This window comes from Nelumbo nucifera, chromosome 4 (genome assembly GCF_055504915.1).
Source record: "Nelumbo nucifera cultivar China Antique chromosome 4, China Antique-T2T, whole genome shotgun sequence".
NCBI classification, from domain to species: domain Eukaryota; kingdom Viridiplantae; phylum Streptophyta; class Magnoliopsida; order Proteales; family Nelumbonaceae; genus Nelumbo; species Nelumbo nucifera.
In genome coordinates, this window is record NC_142652.1 from 96651939 (window position 1) to 96667325 (window position 15387).

General features: G+C 40.1%; 1 protein-coding gene across 5 annotated transcripts in view; it reads left to right on the plus strand.

Moving 5' to 3' along the window:
• The window catches only part of LOC104610829 (cold-responsive protein kinase 1-like), a 38708-nt gene extending 27485 nt beyond the window's left edge, over positions 1–11223 (plus strand). For all 5 annotated transcript variants that reach the window (XM_010277631.3, XM_088902924.1, XM_088902923.1 and 2 more), the window contains one exon: positions 10635–11223. In XM_010277631.3, the coding sequence (XP_010275933.1) occupies positions 10635–11024 (390 nt within the window). In that variant the 3' untranslated portion in view covers positions 11025–11223. The remainder of the gene's footprint in view (positions 1–10634) is intronic.
• The last annotated feature ends 4164 nt before the right edge of the window (positions 11224–15387 follow it).

Below are 15387 nucleotides of genomic sequence, written 5' to 3' on the forward strand. Positions count from 1 at the left end.
ATGGTCTGTTTCCCAGAGGGAAGGAAGAGTCAGGGCTGGAAGGCAGTTCATGGGGTCTTATGTGAACTGCTGCAACGTTTGGGTGCTAAAAGAGGAGTAACAGTAAAAAGGAAGATAAGCAGTTCTACTAGTTTGGTGAGCAATAATAAGCAAGAGACTCTTATAGTGACAGCTGGGGTAGGTAAATACAGAATGGGAGTAAACATACAGAGAGGAGATTGGGAAAGTAAACTGATAGTTAAAGCTTCAGCTCACATTCTAGACTGGAGGAAAGTTGCAGATTTGTTAACAGCAAGCTTGAAGTTGAAGAGTACGTTTATTTTAACACCTTTTGAGAAAGACAAGGCTTTGCTGGATTTGCTTGAGAATAGAGTAGAAATTGAGGCATTAAATATTCAAGCTGAACTTGGAAATCTCACATTATCAAGATGGTGCCCAGGATCAAACTCCAAAAATTTCTTTGTTGAAGATAGAGTGCTGGTGCGTCTCTTAGGCCTTCCCTTTCACTTGTGGAAGCAAGAAACTGCTTAAGCCATTGCTCTGATGTGTGGAGGATCACTAGGGGGTATCTTTTGGGGAGACCTTTTTTCAGCTTTCAGTGTGGCTGGCTTCATCCGTTGAATCTGTGCTTTGGAAAGAGGCTCGTAGGGAGGGAGATGAGAAGGTTGAAGAAGAACTGTGTGGCAAGAAAGGATTGGATGATTCAAACAAGAAAAACACGTTCACTAAAATGAAAAACAAATGCTGGAGAAACAAAAAGGTAGCATTCAGGGGGTGGGTCTTATGCGTGTGGAAGCAGTGAACAGTCTGGAGGGTGGTAGGTCTTTCGCACAGGTTGTAACTGGCGCAAATCTGGCTTTTTTAAACCAGGAAAAGGGGTTGGTCCAGGGAAGAACTGAACCTAGACCTGATAAAACCAAACCAAGCCTGGGGTTGGACGTGCGTGACCCTTTTAAAAGTCACGTGAGGTCGCGGTTTATTAAGAATTGGCCAAAGCCAAAGCCCATGTGGAATGATACTGTTGTTAATAAAGGCCCAAATGGGTCAGCGGGCCGACCCAGTCATTTAAAAATCCGCGTGAGCCTTTAAAGAGTCACGTGACTGGGGTTATTACTAAGGTAGACGACAGAAACCGTCTATTGTCGTCTTCCCCAAGCTCTTTGACTTCTGAGAAGAGTTCTTCCCTGGCCGCTGTTTCGAAGATGCCTTCTCAGTCGGCTAGCTCTCTACAGTGGCGTCCAGTGAAAAGAGCTCAGCAATTTTCTCCTGATTGTCGTAATCCGCGCTCTGTCAAAAGCAGCAACCCAGAGAAATGTAACCTGAAACCCCTTTGAAGATGACAGTCTAAACACTGAAGTGTTGTTCCTAGAGAAAGACGGTTGTGGCTCTTTGTTAGGATTTCAAGCGGCAGCTCCCTCCCTCCCCCGCCAGGATGTACTTCACATAAGGTTTTTTGGGTTCAACGGCTGTTACAGAAGTTGCACAGGGGACATCTACTCCAACAAACAAATCCACCTGTGAGCTGCAACATGCTCAAGTTATCTATCTAGGGGATTAGAACTCATTACTGTCGTTCGACGCAGAATCACCGATTAGGGGGCAACCCTCAAAGGTAGCTTCGGCTGCATTGGTTAATACAAATTTGGTTGAACCTAAACAACTTCCAAAGATCAATCAACCAGGGGAACCATACCTAGATTCGATACCTCCAATAACACATTCTGCTCCTGTTCCCACTCTGCCAGTTCCCTTTGAGTCAGGTATGCCTGTGGATTTGTTTTCTGGTACTAACAAGGGTCCTATGCTTGCAACAGGTACTTCGGCCTCTCAGCCAGAAGGAATGGCCAATGGAGGGGAGAGTGGGAATGTGGCTAAGGATTGTGGAGAAGAGGAGGGGGAGTCTTTATCAAAAAGGAAGCAGGAAGAAGAATTAGAGAGAATATGGGAGCGGATTTGTGCTCTCTTGGAGGATTATAAAGAGAAAGAAGAGCAAATGGAGGTTACCCCTACAAAATTGGAACAGAAGGAGGGGAATAGAGAGAGCTTTAGAAGTGCTGGAGTAGATAAAAGTAGGAAAAAAAAAGAAAAGATCAGAGGTGGAAAGGCTAATCTCAGATATTGAGGGTGATATTGAGTTTAATGGCCAAGGGGAGAGAAAAGGGTCTCAAGTAAAGGGGGGTAAGGGTGTTTGGGAGGGAGTTCTACTATTTCCTAATGAAAATCATAAGCTGGAATGTGAGGGGCTTAGGAAGTGCAAGGAAGAGAAGACCAATAAAAGAAATGCTTAGAAGGGAAAGGCCTGATGTGGTTATGCTACAAGAGACAAAATTAGAAGGGATGGATAGAAGGTGGGCAGGAAGTGTGTGGAAATCAAGAGGGATTAGTTGGGCTTCAACTCCCTCTTGGGGAGCTTCAGGGGGGATAATTACCTTGTGGAAAGAAGATGTGGTAGAAGCAGTTGAGGAATTAGTAGGTAACTTCTCTATGTCTCTGAAATTCAAAATGGTGGAGGGTGATTTTACTTGGCTACTAACCAATGTGTATGGGCTCAATAATTATAGAGAGAGGAATGAATTGTGGGAGGAGTTGTATGGCATTCAAGGGTTATGGGAAGGTCCTTGGTGCTTAGGTGGAGATTTCAATGTTATTCGGTTCACAACAGATTCAAATAACCCTCATCAACCCATCACTACTAGCATGAGGAAATTCAATGATTTTATTAACTCTTGTGAGTTGAAGGAGATTCCTCTTTTGCAAGCCAATTTTACCTGTCCAACTTTCAGGAGAACCCAACATGTTCGAAGCTATATAGATTCTTGTCCAATGAAGCCTGGGAGAATCAATGGAGGGGGTTGATGGCTAAAGGGTTACCTAGAGTTACTTCGGATCACTGCCCTATTCAGTTAGGAGAGGAACCATTAGACTCTGGACCTAGACCCTTTAGATTTGAGAATATGTGGTTGACTCACCCAGACTTTGTAAAAAATATTGAGAGCTGGTGGAGTGAAGAGCTAAGGGGGGTGAAGTGGAAAAGAGTTAGTTTTCATAGAAAACTAAGGAACTTGAGGACAAAATTGAAAGCCTGGAACAGGGACCAATTTGGGAGGTTAGAGGATTTAAAATCTTCCTTGTTGACTCAGATTGAAGAATTGGACAAAAAGGAATCCCAAAGGACTATGAATGCACAAGAACGGGAGTTGAGATGGAATTTAAAGAAGGAATTAGAAGAGGTCCTACTGCGAGAAGAGATTTCATGGAGGCAAAAGTCAAGGTTTAAATGGATCAAGGAAGGAGATGGGAACACAAAATTTTTTCATGCGATGGTCAATGGGAGGAGGAGGAAAAATTTTGTAGGACAACTTGAAATTGATGGAGAGGAAATCTCCTCTCAAGAAGAGATAGTCAGATGCTTTGTAGATCATTTTAAGTCAATTCTGAGAAGACCTCTTGATTGTAGGGTGGAAGTGGATGGTCTAGATTGGCTACGTCTTTATGAGAAGGAGAGGGGATGGTTGGAAAGAAGTTTTGAGGAGGAAGAGATCAGACAAGCAGTTTTCCTAATGGATAGATCTAAGGCTCCTGGGCCAGAGGATTCACGATGGCCTTTTATCAAGATTGTTGGGACATAGTTAAAAATGATTTATTTGAGGTCTTCAGGGAGTTTGAGGATAATCATGTTGTTAGCTCTGGAGTCAATGCTACTGTTGTAGCTCTTGTTCCCAAGAAGGTTGTCGCTAAACATCCTAAGGACTTCAGACCAATCAGCTTGGTGACTAGTGTTTACAAAATTTTAGCTAAGGTCTTATCCTTGAGGATTAAAGTGGCACTTCCCTCTCTAATTAGTCAAGCTCAAGGTGCGTTTGTACAAGGCAAACAAATAGTAGATCAGATTTTGATAGCTAATGAATGTGTGGAGGAGATGAAGAGATTAGGTAAAAAGGGCTTTGTTTGTAAATTGGATCTTGAAAAAGCCTACGATATGGTATAATGGAGCTTCCTCTTAGAGGTGCTAAGTAAGTGTGGATTTGGGGAAAGATGGTGCAAGTGGATCAAGGGTTGTCTCACTTCTTGCCATTATTCTATCCTTGTCAATGGAGTAGTTAAGGATTTCTTCCCAGTTTGTAGAGGCCTAAGACAAGGTGATCTACTCTCCCCCTTTTTATTCACTCTTGTTGTTGATGTGTTAAGTAGATTGATATCAAAAGCAGACAGGGAGGAGGTTGTGAGTGGTTGGAGAATAGGAAGAAATAGTGTGTCTATGACTCACCTTCAGTTTGCAGATGATACTATAATCTTTTGTGAAGGAAGCGATTTGAGGAAGGTTTGGAACCTTAAGAATTTAATTAATTTTTTTTGAAAAGGCCTCAAATCTAAAAACCAACTTTGAAAAAAGTTGTGTGGTGGGAGTTAATATGGATGCTCAAGAAATAGAGGCTATTGCAGGTTTCTTAGAGTGCTCCACCTCTTCCTGGCCCTTAACTTATCTAGGTCTTCCCCTAGGAGGTAACCCAAAGGAAAGCCGCTTTTGGATCCCTGTTGTGGAAAAGTTTGGTAAGAAGTTGGCAAGTTGGAAAAATAATTATATCTCTGTGGGGGGTAGAGTGACTTTGATCAAATCCACACTTGCTAATCTGCCGGTCTACTTTTTGTCTGTCTTTAAGATTCCTGCTAGGGAAGCTAAAGAGGTTAGAGAAAATGATGAAGGACTTCTTGTGGGAGCCGGGGCAAGAGAAGAAGGATCATCTGGTTAGATGGGAGATAGTTAGTCAAAGTAAGGAGGAAGGAGGATTAGGAATAGGGAATATCACTTTCAAGAATGTAGCCCTTCTAGGTAAGTGGTTGTGGAGGTGGCCGTTAGAGAGTGAGAGGTTATGGCATGAAGTGGTGGCAAGTATCCATGGCTATTCTGGAAATGGTTGGGATGCAGGGGTATCCAGATGGGCAACTCTTGCAACACCTTGGAAGGCAATTCATGGCATCCTCCTGTAGTTCCTACGCTTTGTAAGGCATGATACTTGCTCTAGGACTCATATTCTTTTCTGGGAAGACACTTGGGTGAGAAATTTGCCCCTTAAGGATCTATTCCCTTCTCTCTTCTCTATTTCCCTTTATAAAAAAGAACATGTGTCTTCCTTTATTTTTCCCCTATATACCCCTTTGTCGACAAATTGGGACCTTGGATTCCATAGAGGGTTGAGGGATGAGGAATCCTTATCAGTTTCTAAGCTCCTACTGTTACTTGATTTTGCTTGCCTGGACCCACTAAATCCTGATAGGAGGATTTGGACTTTGACTCCGAAAGGGCTGTTTACTTGTGCTTCTTTCTTTAATTCCCTCTGCTCCAGTTCTTCTCCTCGGGCTTTCCCAGTTAAGGAAGTTTGGTCTAGGCCTATTCCCCCAAAAATTGTTGTATTTTGTTGGGAAGTTTACTTGGGTAAAATCAATAGGATGGATAACCTACAGAAGAAAAGACCTTTTTTGTGTTTATCTCCTAACTGGTGTATTTTGTGCAAAGTGCAGAATGAGGACTGTTACCACTTATTGATTTTTTGTCCTTTTGCTGCAGCCATTTGGAATTGGGTATTTGATTTGTTTGAGTGTAGGTGGAACTTGCCAGCTGAGGTAAATTTGCTGTTTTCCCCTTCTACCTTTGTGTGGACCACAAGAAGAGGGAGAGTCATGTTGAAGTGTATAAGAGCAGCTCTCCTTTGGACTATTTGGGAAGAGAGAAATTCCAGAATTTTTCAGGAGAAGGAAAGAAGCATTCTTGAGGTCAAAGAGTGTATTGTTACAAGGACTATTTTGTGGCTGAGATCCTTAAAGCTCTTTGAAGATTATTCCTTTGAGGATTTAATGAGGAACTGGTCTGCAATTGCCCTCACTTCCTCTACGAAGCCTAGAGTCCAAGTTGGACTCCGCCGATGGAGGGTTTTATTAAGCTGAACTTTGACGGAAGTAGTCAGGGTAACCCAGGACCGTTTAGGATTGGTGGTGTACTGAGAGATGAGAACAGCAACATTATTGCCTTTTTTTCGGGACCGGTGGGAATAGGAGACTCTGTGAGGGCTGAACTCCTAGCTGCGGCACAGGGGGTACAGATTGCCTATCAACTGGGAGTGCAAAACTTAATAATTGAAGGAGACTCCAAGGTGGTAGTAGGATGGTTGGCTGACCCCGGTACTGTCACTTGGAACTTTAAGGATATTTTAGAAAAGGTTAAATGGCTATCGAGGAGTATGACAGTTAGAGTTCAGTGGCTGGGTAGATCGGCTAATGCCTTGGCTGATTATCTTGCTAAACAAGGGGCTACTCGGGTTTTATTGTATTGGATTTCATTGTAATTTTCTTTTTCCTTTGTTATGTTCTTTAACTAAAGGGTTGATGGTTTTTTCCATCTCCCCTCTTTAAAGGGGAGGTAGCATCTCATGCCTCTCCCTAAGTTGTACTATCTTTGACCTTGATTTAATAAATCTGAATATTCACTGATAAAAAAAAAAAGAAGCCATTATAGCTGTCAACAGCCATAAACTTTTGATCAAAGAAGACCATTCAACATTCTCTAAGGACCAGCATTCTAGTCCTTAGAGAATGTTGAATGGTCTTCTCTGATTAGAAATTTATGGCTGTTGACGGATGTAATGGCTTCTTGAAGGAATAAGAAAAAAAATAAGGAGAGATAGAAGAGAGAAAATACTCAGAATCACTCAGCCTAAGTTTCTGGAAGTGGTGGACTGATTGTTGCTTTATATAATGTCTTCACTCTTCAGAGGGTTCTGTTCATCAGCCACTTTTGGAGGGAGATCTTTTACCATTGGAGGAATGGATAATAGTAAGAAGTTTCCCATATTTATTGTTTTGATGGGTTGAATTACTTGGAGTGGTCTAAGGGTGTGAAAATGTGCATTGGAGGAAAGGGAAATTTGGGATGCTTCATTGGAAGGACAAAGGAACTTGATGGTGATGGGGATCATGAGAAGTGGGAGCAAGAAAACTACATGATAATGTCTTGGCTGACTTCTACCATTCAGCCTTCTCTAAGAAAAAACTTCATGTGATATGCAACAGCCAAAGAAATTTGGGATCAAGCCAAGGCAACATATTCAGAACAAAGGCATTTTTCTTGTATCTACCAAATTAAGTTGAGCCATCAACCTACAAATAAGGTGGCAAGTCCCTTGCAGCTTACTACTCTCTCACCTCAATGCAGAAAGAATTAGATTACTACCAAACCATTAATTGGATGAACGAGGAGGATGATTCAGCCTATAGGAAGCTGATTTTTTAGGAGAGGGTGTTTGCTTTCCTAGCAGGTCTGAATCCAATCTATGAGCTTATCCATGTCCAAATTTTGAGTGGTAAGGAACTACCAAGCCTTCAAAAGGCTTATGCTTTAGTTCAGTTCGAGGAAAGTAGTAGGATAGCCATGAATCCACCCAAGGGGTAGCAGGTTGCTTTATTGTCTAAGGGTGAAAGTAGAAAGAGTGATAGACAGAAGAAGAATGAGGATGATAAGGATAAACTTTGGTGCAGCCATTGTATGAGGTCTAGACACACCAAGGAAACTTGTTGGGACTTGGTTGGTAGACCTAAGAAGTTCCAGGGGAAGTACAACAAGAAGTACAATGCAGCAAATGTTGCCTTCTCCATAGCTAGCCAAGAAAATCAGTAGCAGTCCAATCAAAATAGCACTCCCCTAGTTCAGCCTATGGGTTTTGCACCTAAGGAGGGTCCCCTAAGTATTGTGCATGATCCGTTTGAAGAGTTTGGGTGTGTTCTCAGATGGTTGGAGAAAACCTTTATTACTCCACTTCATATGTTGCAAATTCAGGCAACCAAGCTCATGGTCTTCATGTTTTGTTTCCATATTTGTTCAAGTCAATGCTTTTGTCATCATTGGAGTTTCCTACGTGTCAATTGAGCAAACATTGTAGAAGTTCATACCCTTCTATTAATAAAAGATCTAATTTTCCATTTCATATTGTGCACTTTGATGTTTGGGGCCCATGTTCCATAGTAACAAAAGGAGGATATAGATACTTCATCAGTTTTATTGATGATTCACACTATACTTGGATATATATGCTATGGTTAAGGGATGAAGTTCAATTGTGAAAAATTTTCATCCTATGGTGTTTACATAGTTTCATATTGATACTTAGACTTTGCACTTCAACAATGCGAAGGAATATATTTACTAATGATGTCAATAGGTATCTTCAACAGAATGGTGTGTTACATCAAAGTTCTTGCCCACACACACCACAACAAAATGGTATTGTTATGCACAAGAATAGGCATTTATTGGAGATGGCTTGTGGCTTGTTATTGCAAACAAACGTTCCAAAGTGCTTTTGGGCTGATGCGGTTCTCAGGACAACCTATTTGATTAACCACATGCCTTCTTGACAATTGCAGTTCAAGACTTCAAGGCCCTTTGCCTTATTTCCCCACTGTTCTCCATTCCCATTTGTGTATTTGGGTGTCAATGCTTTTGTAAGAACCTGTCTCCTTGCTCGAGTAAGATAGACCCTTGTGCCACTTCTTGGGTTATCCTTCTTCTCAAAAGAGTTATGAATGTTATGATCCTTTGTCCAAAAAGTGTATATTTCCATGGACATCACCTTGTTTGAGTGTTCCTATTCTTAAAAGTGTTGCAAAGGTTTTAGAATTACTTGAATGGAAGAAGGATATGTGAGAAGAGATCCATTCCCTTTATGGTCAAAAACAATCTCCCAAGGCATGGTTTGAGAGGTTTAACATGGTAGTCCAATAGGTCAGTTTTGCACAAGTTAGGCTGATCACACTCTATTTGTCAAGAGGAAAAGTGGCTTTGTTGTTATTCTGATTATGTATGTAGATGAATTGTCATTATAGGGAATTAGGAGGAAGAAATTTAGAGGTTGAAGGATTTCTTATCCTCACAATTTGAAGTTAAAGATCTTGGCCTCTGAAATACTTTCTCAGTATTGAAGACTTGAAGTTGCAAGGTCAGATAAATTAATTTTCATCTTTCAATGGAAGTATATCCTTGGCTTACTAGAGGATACTAGAAAACTAGGGTGTAAAGCAGTAGACACCCCTATGGATCTAAATCATAGTTGAAAATTACACCTGCAGTAATATAAAAGAAGAAAGAGAGAAAGAGAAAGAAGAAGAAAGAAGTTTCAGCAATAGGTTGTGGAAGAAGAAGAGAAGGGAAGAGAAAAAAGAAGAGTTCGAACCTCTCTCTCTAGCCCCCCTTCACCACTTTTATTAACTTAATTCTAAGATTAAGTACAATTACTTGGATGCCCTTAATGGGGCGGCCAGCACTAAAGAAATAATTAAAGAAAACAAAAGAAGGCCCATAATTAACAAACATAACTTTAAACACTACTTAAAAGAAATAAAGAACACTAAGGCCCATTTGGCCCATTCTCACTACAATCATAAACTTGGAGACTGTGAGGGGGAGGCATTTACTTGATGTTTAACAGTATTAGAGACTCATTGGTAGACAATTATACTTGTCCATGACCTGTGCAGATATTGCATTTGTAGTGTCTTAAGCCAGTATATGCATTTACCCAAAACATCTCATCTGAGGGCTGTAGAGAGAATGCTACTTGAAGAAATATCCTGGCAAGGGTTTTATCTTCATCGAACATGGTCACTCTAAAGTGGAGGGTTATACTATGCTGACTGGGCAGGTTCTATAGATGATAGGAGGTTCACCATTGGGTATTGTACCTTTGTTGGAGGTAACTTGGTCACATGGAAGAGTAAGAAGTAGACAATGGTAGCCAAATCAAGTTCAAAAGCTAAGTATGGAGCAATGTCTCAAGGGTAGCAGAACTCTTACCATTAAAGAATCTCATCACAGAATTGCATCTCTGGAATTCTGGCCCCAGTGTCCTTGTATTGTGATAACAGTGATGCCATTAGCATTGCACATAACCTTGTTCTACATGAGAGAACCAAGCACATTGGGGTTGATAAGCACCTTATCCATGAATGGCTTGGAAGGGGAAAAATTTGTGTACCATTTCTTGGTTCAAAATATACAACAGCTGATGTATTTACAAATAGTATTTCAATCTTGCACCATAGTTGCATGTATTTACATACAATCCAACTTGAGGGGAGTGTCGTGAGGTGCTATTTATTATATGTATTTAGGTGCAATGGTAGTATGGTCCTTTTTTACATTATTTTGTAACTCACCTAAGATTCTTTCTCTAACTCTCAGCTTTTCTCTCTTATGCTCTTACTTCTCTCCTACTTTTCTCTTGTTCTAGTACTTCTGTGAAAGATTAAAATTGCAGAAGTAATTAGAAAAGTTTATCCTTCTTACCTAGACACATTCTATAACAAGAAATGGATTTTATTGTGTATGTTCATTTACGTCAAGCAAACAAGAAGTAATGTATGGTAGTGTGCCCTTAAGAATATGTGCAATGTCGTGTGACTAAAAATCATTCTGCATCCTTTTTAGTTGGTTTTGCTGGTAAATTTTCTTAAGGAAAACGTTATTCAAGGAGATAGCTTATTAAGTCAAAATGGTGGTTTGTTTATCTCAGCTTATTAATTTGTTGTTGTAAGATTTCCAGTTTAGTGATGGTTTTGACAACATTTTGGTGACTATTCCATTGCAGGTGTGGGTAATGCATGAAAGGAGAGAGCTGGAGCAGCTAGTGGACACAGCGTTGAGTGATGACTTTGATGTTGAGGAAGCTTGTAAGTTCTTGAAGATTGGCCTTCTGTGCACTCAAGACATGCCAAAACTCCGGCCATCCATGTCAACCGTGGTGAAGATGATGACAGGAGAAATAGATGTGGATGACAAAATTATTACGAAGCCGGGCCTGATCTCTGATTTAATGGATCTCAAAGTTAAAAATGGCCAGAAACAGAATAACAAAAATACATCAACCTATGGTTCCTTTGGTTCAGACAAGCAAAATAGCTCTTTCTTGTCATCAGGAAACACCACAAACACAAATGCCACCATGACCTTCACGGCCATAGATGACCGGAGCAATTGAGAAAAGTAATCTGATGAAAACAGCTGTATCGTATTATTTTATTTCATTTGTTTGTAAGGCTCTTTCTTATGTAAATTTTTGTAACCATTATTTTCTTTTTGATTTTTTTTTTTTTTTTGTTCTTTCACAAGGATTTTTGGCATGTCAGAAATGTTTTAGGGGGTTCAAGGATGAATGTTATCTCATAATTTGACTTTTTCATTGTTACTTTTTCCTTTAAATGAGGCCAGCTATGTTGTATATGTCCCAGAAAACCCCTCCATGTGTCTTCGTGCATCATGGCTTCAGTATTGATGGCTAAGACAAATGAATGATTTCCTAGACAACCGAACGTGGCTATCATGTAATAATTAGAAATGTTAAGTAAACGAAGAGGACAACGACACAACAACGTAAGCACAACCCATTGCAACTAATAGACTAGGATGCAATGAGAACCACTCATCGCATCATACCACCAAGTCAATATTGCATCATCGTATCTAATCGGCTATCATCCTCCATAGTAGTGGCCTCTCTACGATGGCCAGTCCAAGAGTCCACAAGAGCATCAACAAGTTTGAGAATCTGTTAGATCCCTTCACCTTAGATGGGGATCTGAAGGTAATTCTCTTATGAGTCCAACTTAATCTTGATTTGTTAACTTGGTCTCAGGAAGCATTGATTCTTAACAAGAGCTAATAGAAAAGTTTGTTGGCAAGTGGTTCATCATGGAACGAAGAATGACAATGGCCAACCTCAGAAATGTGGAGCAGAGATTTGAAGAAGCCTTGGTACAAAGCTGTGTTGGAAAACTAGAGCTGTCGAGAGCTTCTCCAAATTGTTAATTGTGGGCATGTCTCAAGTGCACTACGAGAACTATAAAGAGACCACAACCCAGGAAGTCTATACAGTTGACAAAAGGCAGCAACCCAATCTTAGACTAGATGTGGACTCTACACCTGGTTGCAAGCTATTGAGGATAAGGATAATGATACGAAAAGGATACGTGACTCAGCTCATCACGTAACCAAGGATACACAGAAGTGGTTAGACAAATCTTTACAAGGTACAAACAATACATCTTTAGATTGAATCCTTTTAAGTATGCCTTTGCGGTAGAATTAAGCAAGTTCTTGGGTTATAAGGTCGACCAGGCAAGAATCCACCACCCTGATGATGCTAATACTAGAGCTTCCTTGCCCAAAAATGAGTCTTGGCTGAAAACCTTCTTGGGTAAAGTGTTCTACCTCAGGACATTCATCCCGGGCCTAGCACTAGTAGCAACATGGTTTTCAAAACCGAATTAGACCAGACGGTCAGACCGGAAAAACTGGGAATCAGTCAGGTGACCAGTTCCGTTTTTCCCAAAACTATTGATTTTGGTCAGCGAACCGCTGAACTGGGTGGTTAACCGTTCAAACGGTTTTGACCGTTTTTTATTTTTTTGAATTTTTTGTCAGAATGGGCCGAGCATTCAGTTTGAATGATCGGACCGTTCGACCTGGTAACCGGACCCCTGACCGATTCGATCACCAGGTCGGTTTTAAAAACCATGAGTAGCAACATCCTTACTGAAGCTAAAGTAGAAAAGCGCAATGTTGCATTGGACAAAAGAGCATAATAGGTCCTTCGAGAAAATAAAATAGGCCTTAGCTAAAGAATGTTCCCACCTCAAGAAAACAAATATTCAATCTATATATCGCAATCGATAAAGAGTCTGTGGGATGCTTGATCACACGGTACAGCACAAAGGGCCAGGAGTGCCCAATTTATTATGCCAATAGAACCTTGAAGCAAGCAGAGAAAAGCTACTCCCCCAATGGAACAATACTGTTTGGCCTTAATTTTGCAGGAAAAAAATGTTTAGACACTATATCCATGGCTAGAGGGTTACCCTTGTTACAAAAAGTGACATAGTGAAGTGCTTTTTTGACAAACATCCCCTCTCTAGGTGACTAGGGATATCAAATGATAGGTAGTAGTAGATCTTTTAGCAGCCTTTCCCATGAAGTATCCATTAGAAATCAATCATAGAAGATATCCTAGGCGATCTCTCTTATGGAAGTAGTTGAGGACGTTGAACAGAAAATTACCTGTGATGAAAGTTGCACACAATCATTAGTAGGAGCTACTGTTACACTTACTTCATCCTCTAGAAGAACTACAAGCTATTCTTTCAAACTCAATTCCCTTATTCACACAACATGGCCAAGTATAAGGCATTGGTACTAGCTAGGACTGACCTTTGCAAGAGACATTGATGCAAAGAAGATCACAGTGCTAGGTGATTGGGTCCCTATAGAACTTTAGTCTAGAAACTCACCGAGGACCTTGATATCTCTTATCAGCACCTCAATTGGTCCAAAAATCGCCATGCATAGCAACTCTAGGCTCAAAAGTCTAGCCCAGCGATGAAAATCAAATGATTATAGTGAAAATTCAAGGCCAACTCTCAATAGATAGGATGACTCATTGGGTAAAAATATAGAATAAAATCAAAAAAGACAATTGGAGATGCTCAGTGGTACAAAAACTTAAAAATTCTACTGCCTCACAATAGGACAATAAAGTACTCCTACGATACCAACTAGTAAACAATGTCTTCTATTACAAAATGGCTAGTGGAGTCCACGCTCGGCGTTTGGGCTAAGCCGAGAGTGCAATGATCCTAAATGAGGTACATGAAGCTTATTGTGGGAATATAGCTTCAGCACTGTATTGAATACTTCAACGGCTAAAGAGTGTTTAGTTATAGATGTCCTAGACTGGAGTGAAGTATCTTTGCTTATACTTGAAACTTGACCTTTGGAACACTTTCTCATGACAGAGTTCTTAGGAAAAGACTATAAAATAGAGCCAAATGGTTCTATTTCTATTTGTAGGATGAGATACTTTATTGCAAATCCTATAGTGGAAAACCCCTATGATGCCTAGCTAGGGGTGAAATAGAAAGCATATTGGAAATAGCCCATACCCAGGAGCTAGCAACCCACTAGGGTCAAACTACGCTTTGTGACAACATTCTTCATCTAGGGTTGTACTAGCTTAGAATGATAGAAAATAGTGCAAAACATGTAAAGCACTTCCATACCTATTAGTTATATGTGCCAAAGATTCACCAGCTAGCCCAAAGATTGCATCTTATAATCACACCTTGGCCTTACTACACATGGGGCATAGACTTGATTGCAAAGATCAACCCATCTTCTAAAGGGTATTGCTTCATTCTAGTATACTGATTATTCCATAAGTGAATAGAAGTTGTACCATTAAAGAGGATAGTAGTCTCCAATTCATAAGATAGCACATTGCCCATTGCTTCAATGTACCCATGAGAATGTTGACAGATAATGGCCTGTCGATTAAAAATCTAGAAGGGATTTATTAGGCCTTTATGGTGTGTGATTGGTCACTTTTACTACCCACTACCGACAAAGAAATGGTCAAGTAGAAACAACAAATAAGACCCTTCTAAAAATGTTGAGCAAAACAATAGCTGACCACCAAAGAGACTGGGCTTATAAACTATCTAGCCACACTTTGCGCCTATAGAACTTTTATTAGAAAAGGCACAAAAGCAACACCTTATTCCCTTGCCTGCATTCATGAACCTATTTTATCAGTAGAACGGAGAAAATACCCTTGATGAGATTCATGATCAGAGACTTCAAAAATAGATCAAGTTCAAATAGATAATGGCCTCAAATTTAAATGAGATGGTGAACCTTATGTCTTCAAAGAAGGTTATTATTAGATAGTGTATGCCCTTGGCTCTATCAAACTGATGTGTACTAACATTTATTATTGAAAAAATCAATGCATTATTATTTTATGTGTAATTATGGTGTGTTTCTATGAATTACCCCTTAGCTAAACATATATGAGACTGATGTAAGCTTAAATGTTTTTAACTGAATGATGAACTTGGTAAATTTACCATATCAAGGTTGACACTCTTATACTGTCGAATTGGTGGAACAGTCTGTATCAATTGCTAGGGTTATACTTAAGGTACAATGAGTGGGTGTTTAAAAAACACTCGACATGATCATTTCTAGTTTAACCCTGGACTTTAGGCTGTGTTTGGTTTGAAGGGAAAGATAGGGAAACCAATACAAGGTTTGTACATGTTTTCCTTCTTATCCTTTCCTTTCCCTACCTTTTCCTTCAAACCAAACATAGCCTTCGAGATAGCCAAACATAGCCAAACATAGCCTTCGAGATAGCCAAACATAGCCAAGCAATGTAAAACAAGTTACTTTCACATACTTCAAAAGGTCAAGACAAGAAATGAAGACAAAATACATAAAAGACAAACCAATAAAAACAAAACCTTAATATAAGAGGGGGAGTTCAAATTCATGTATTTTGAATCTTCCCT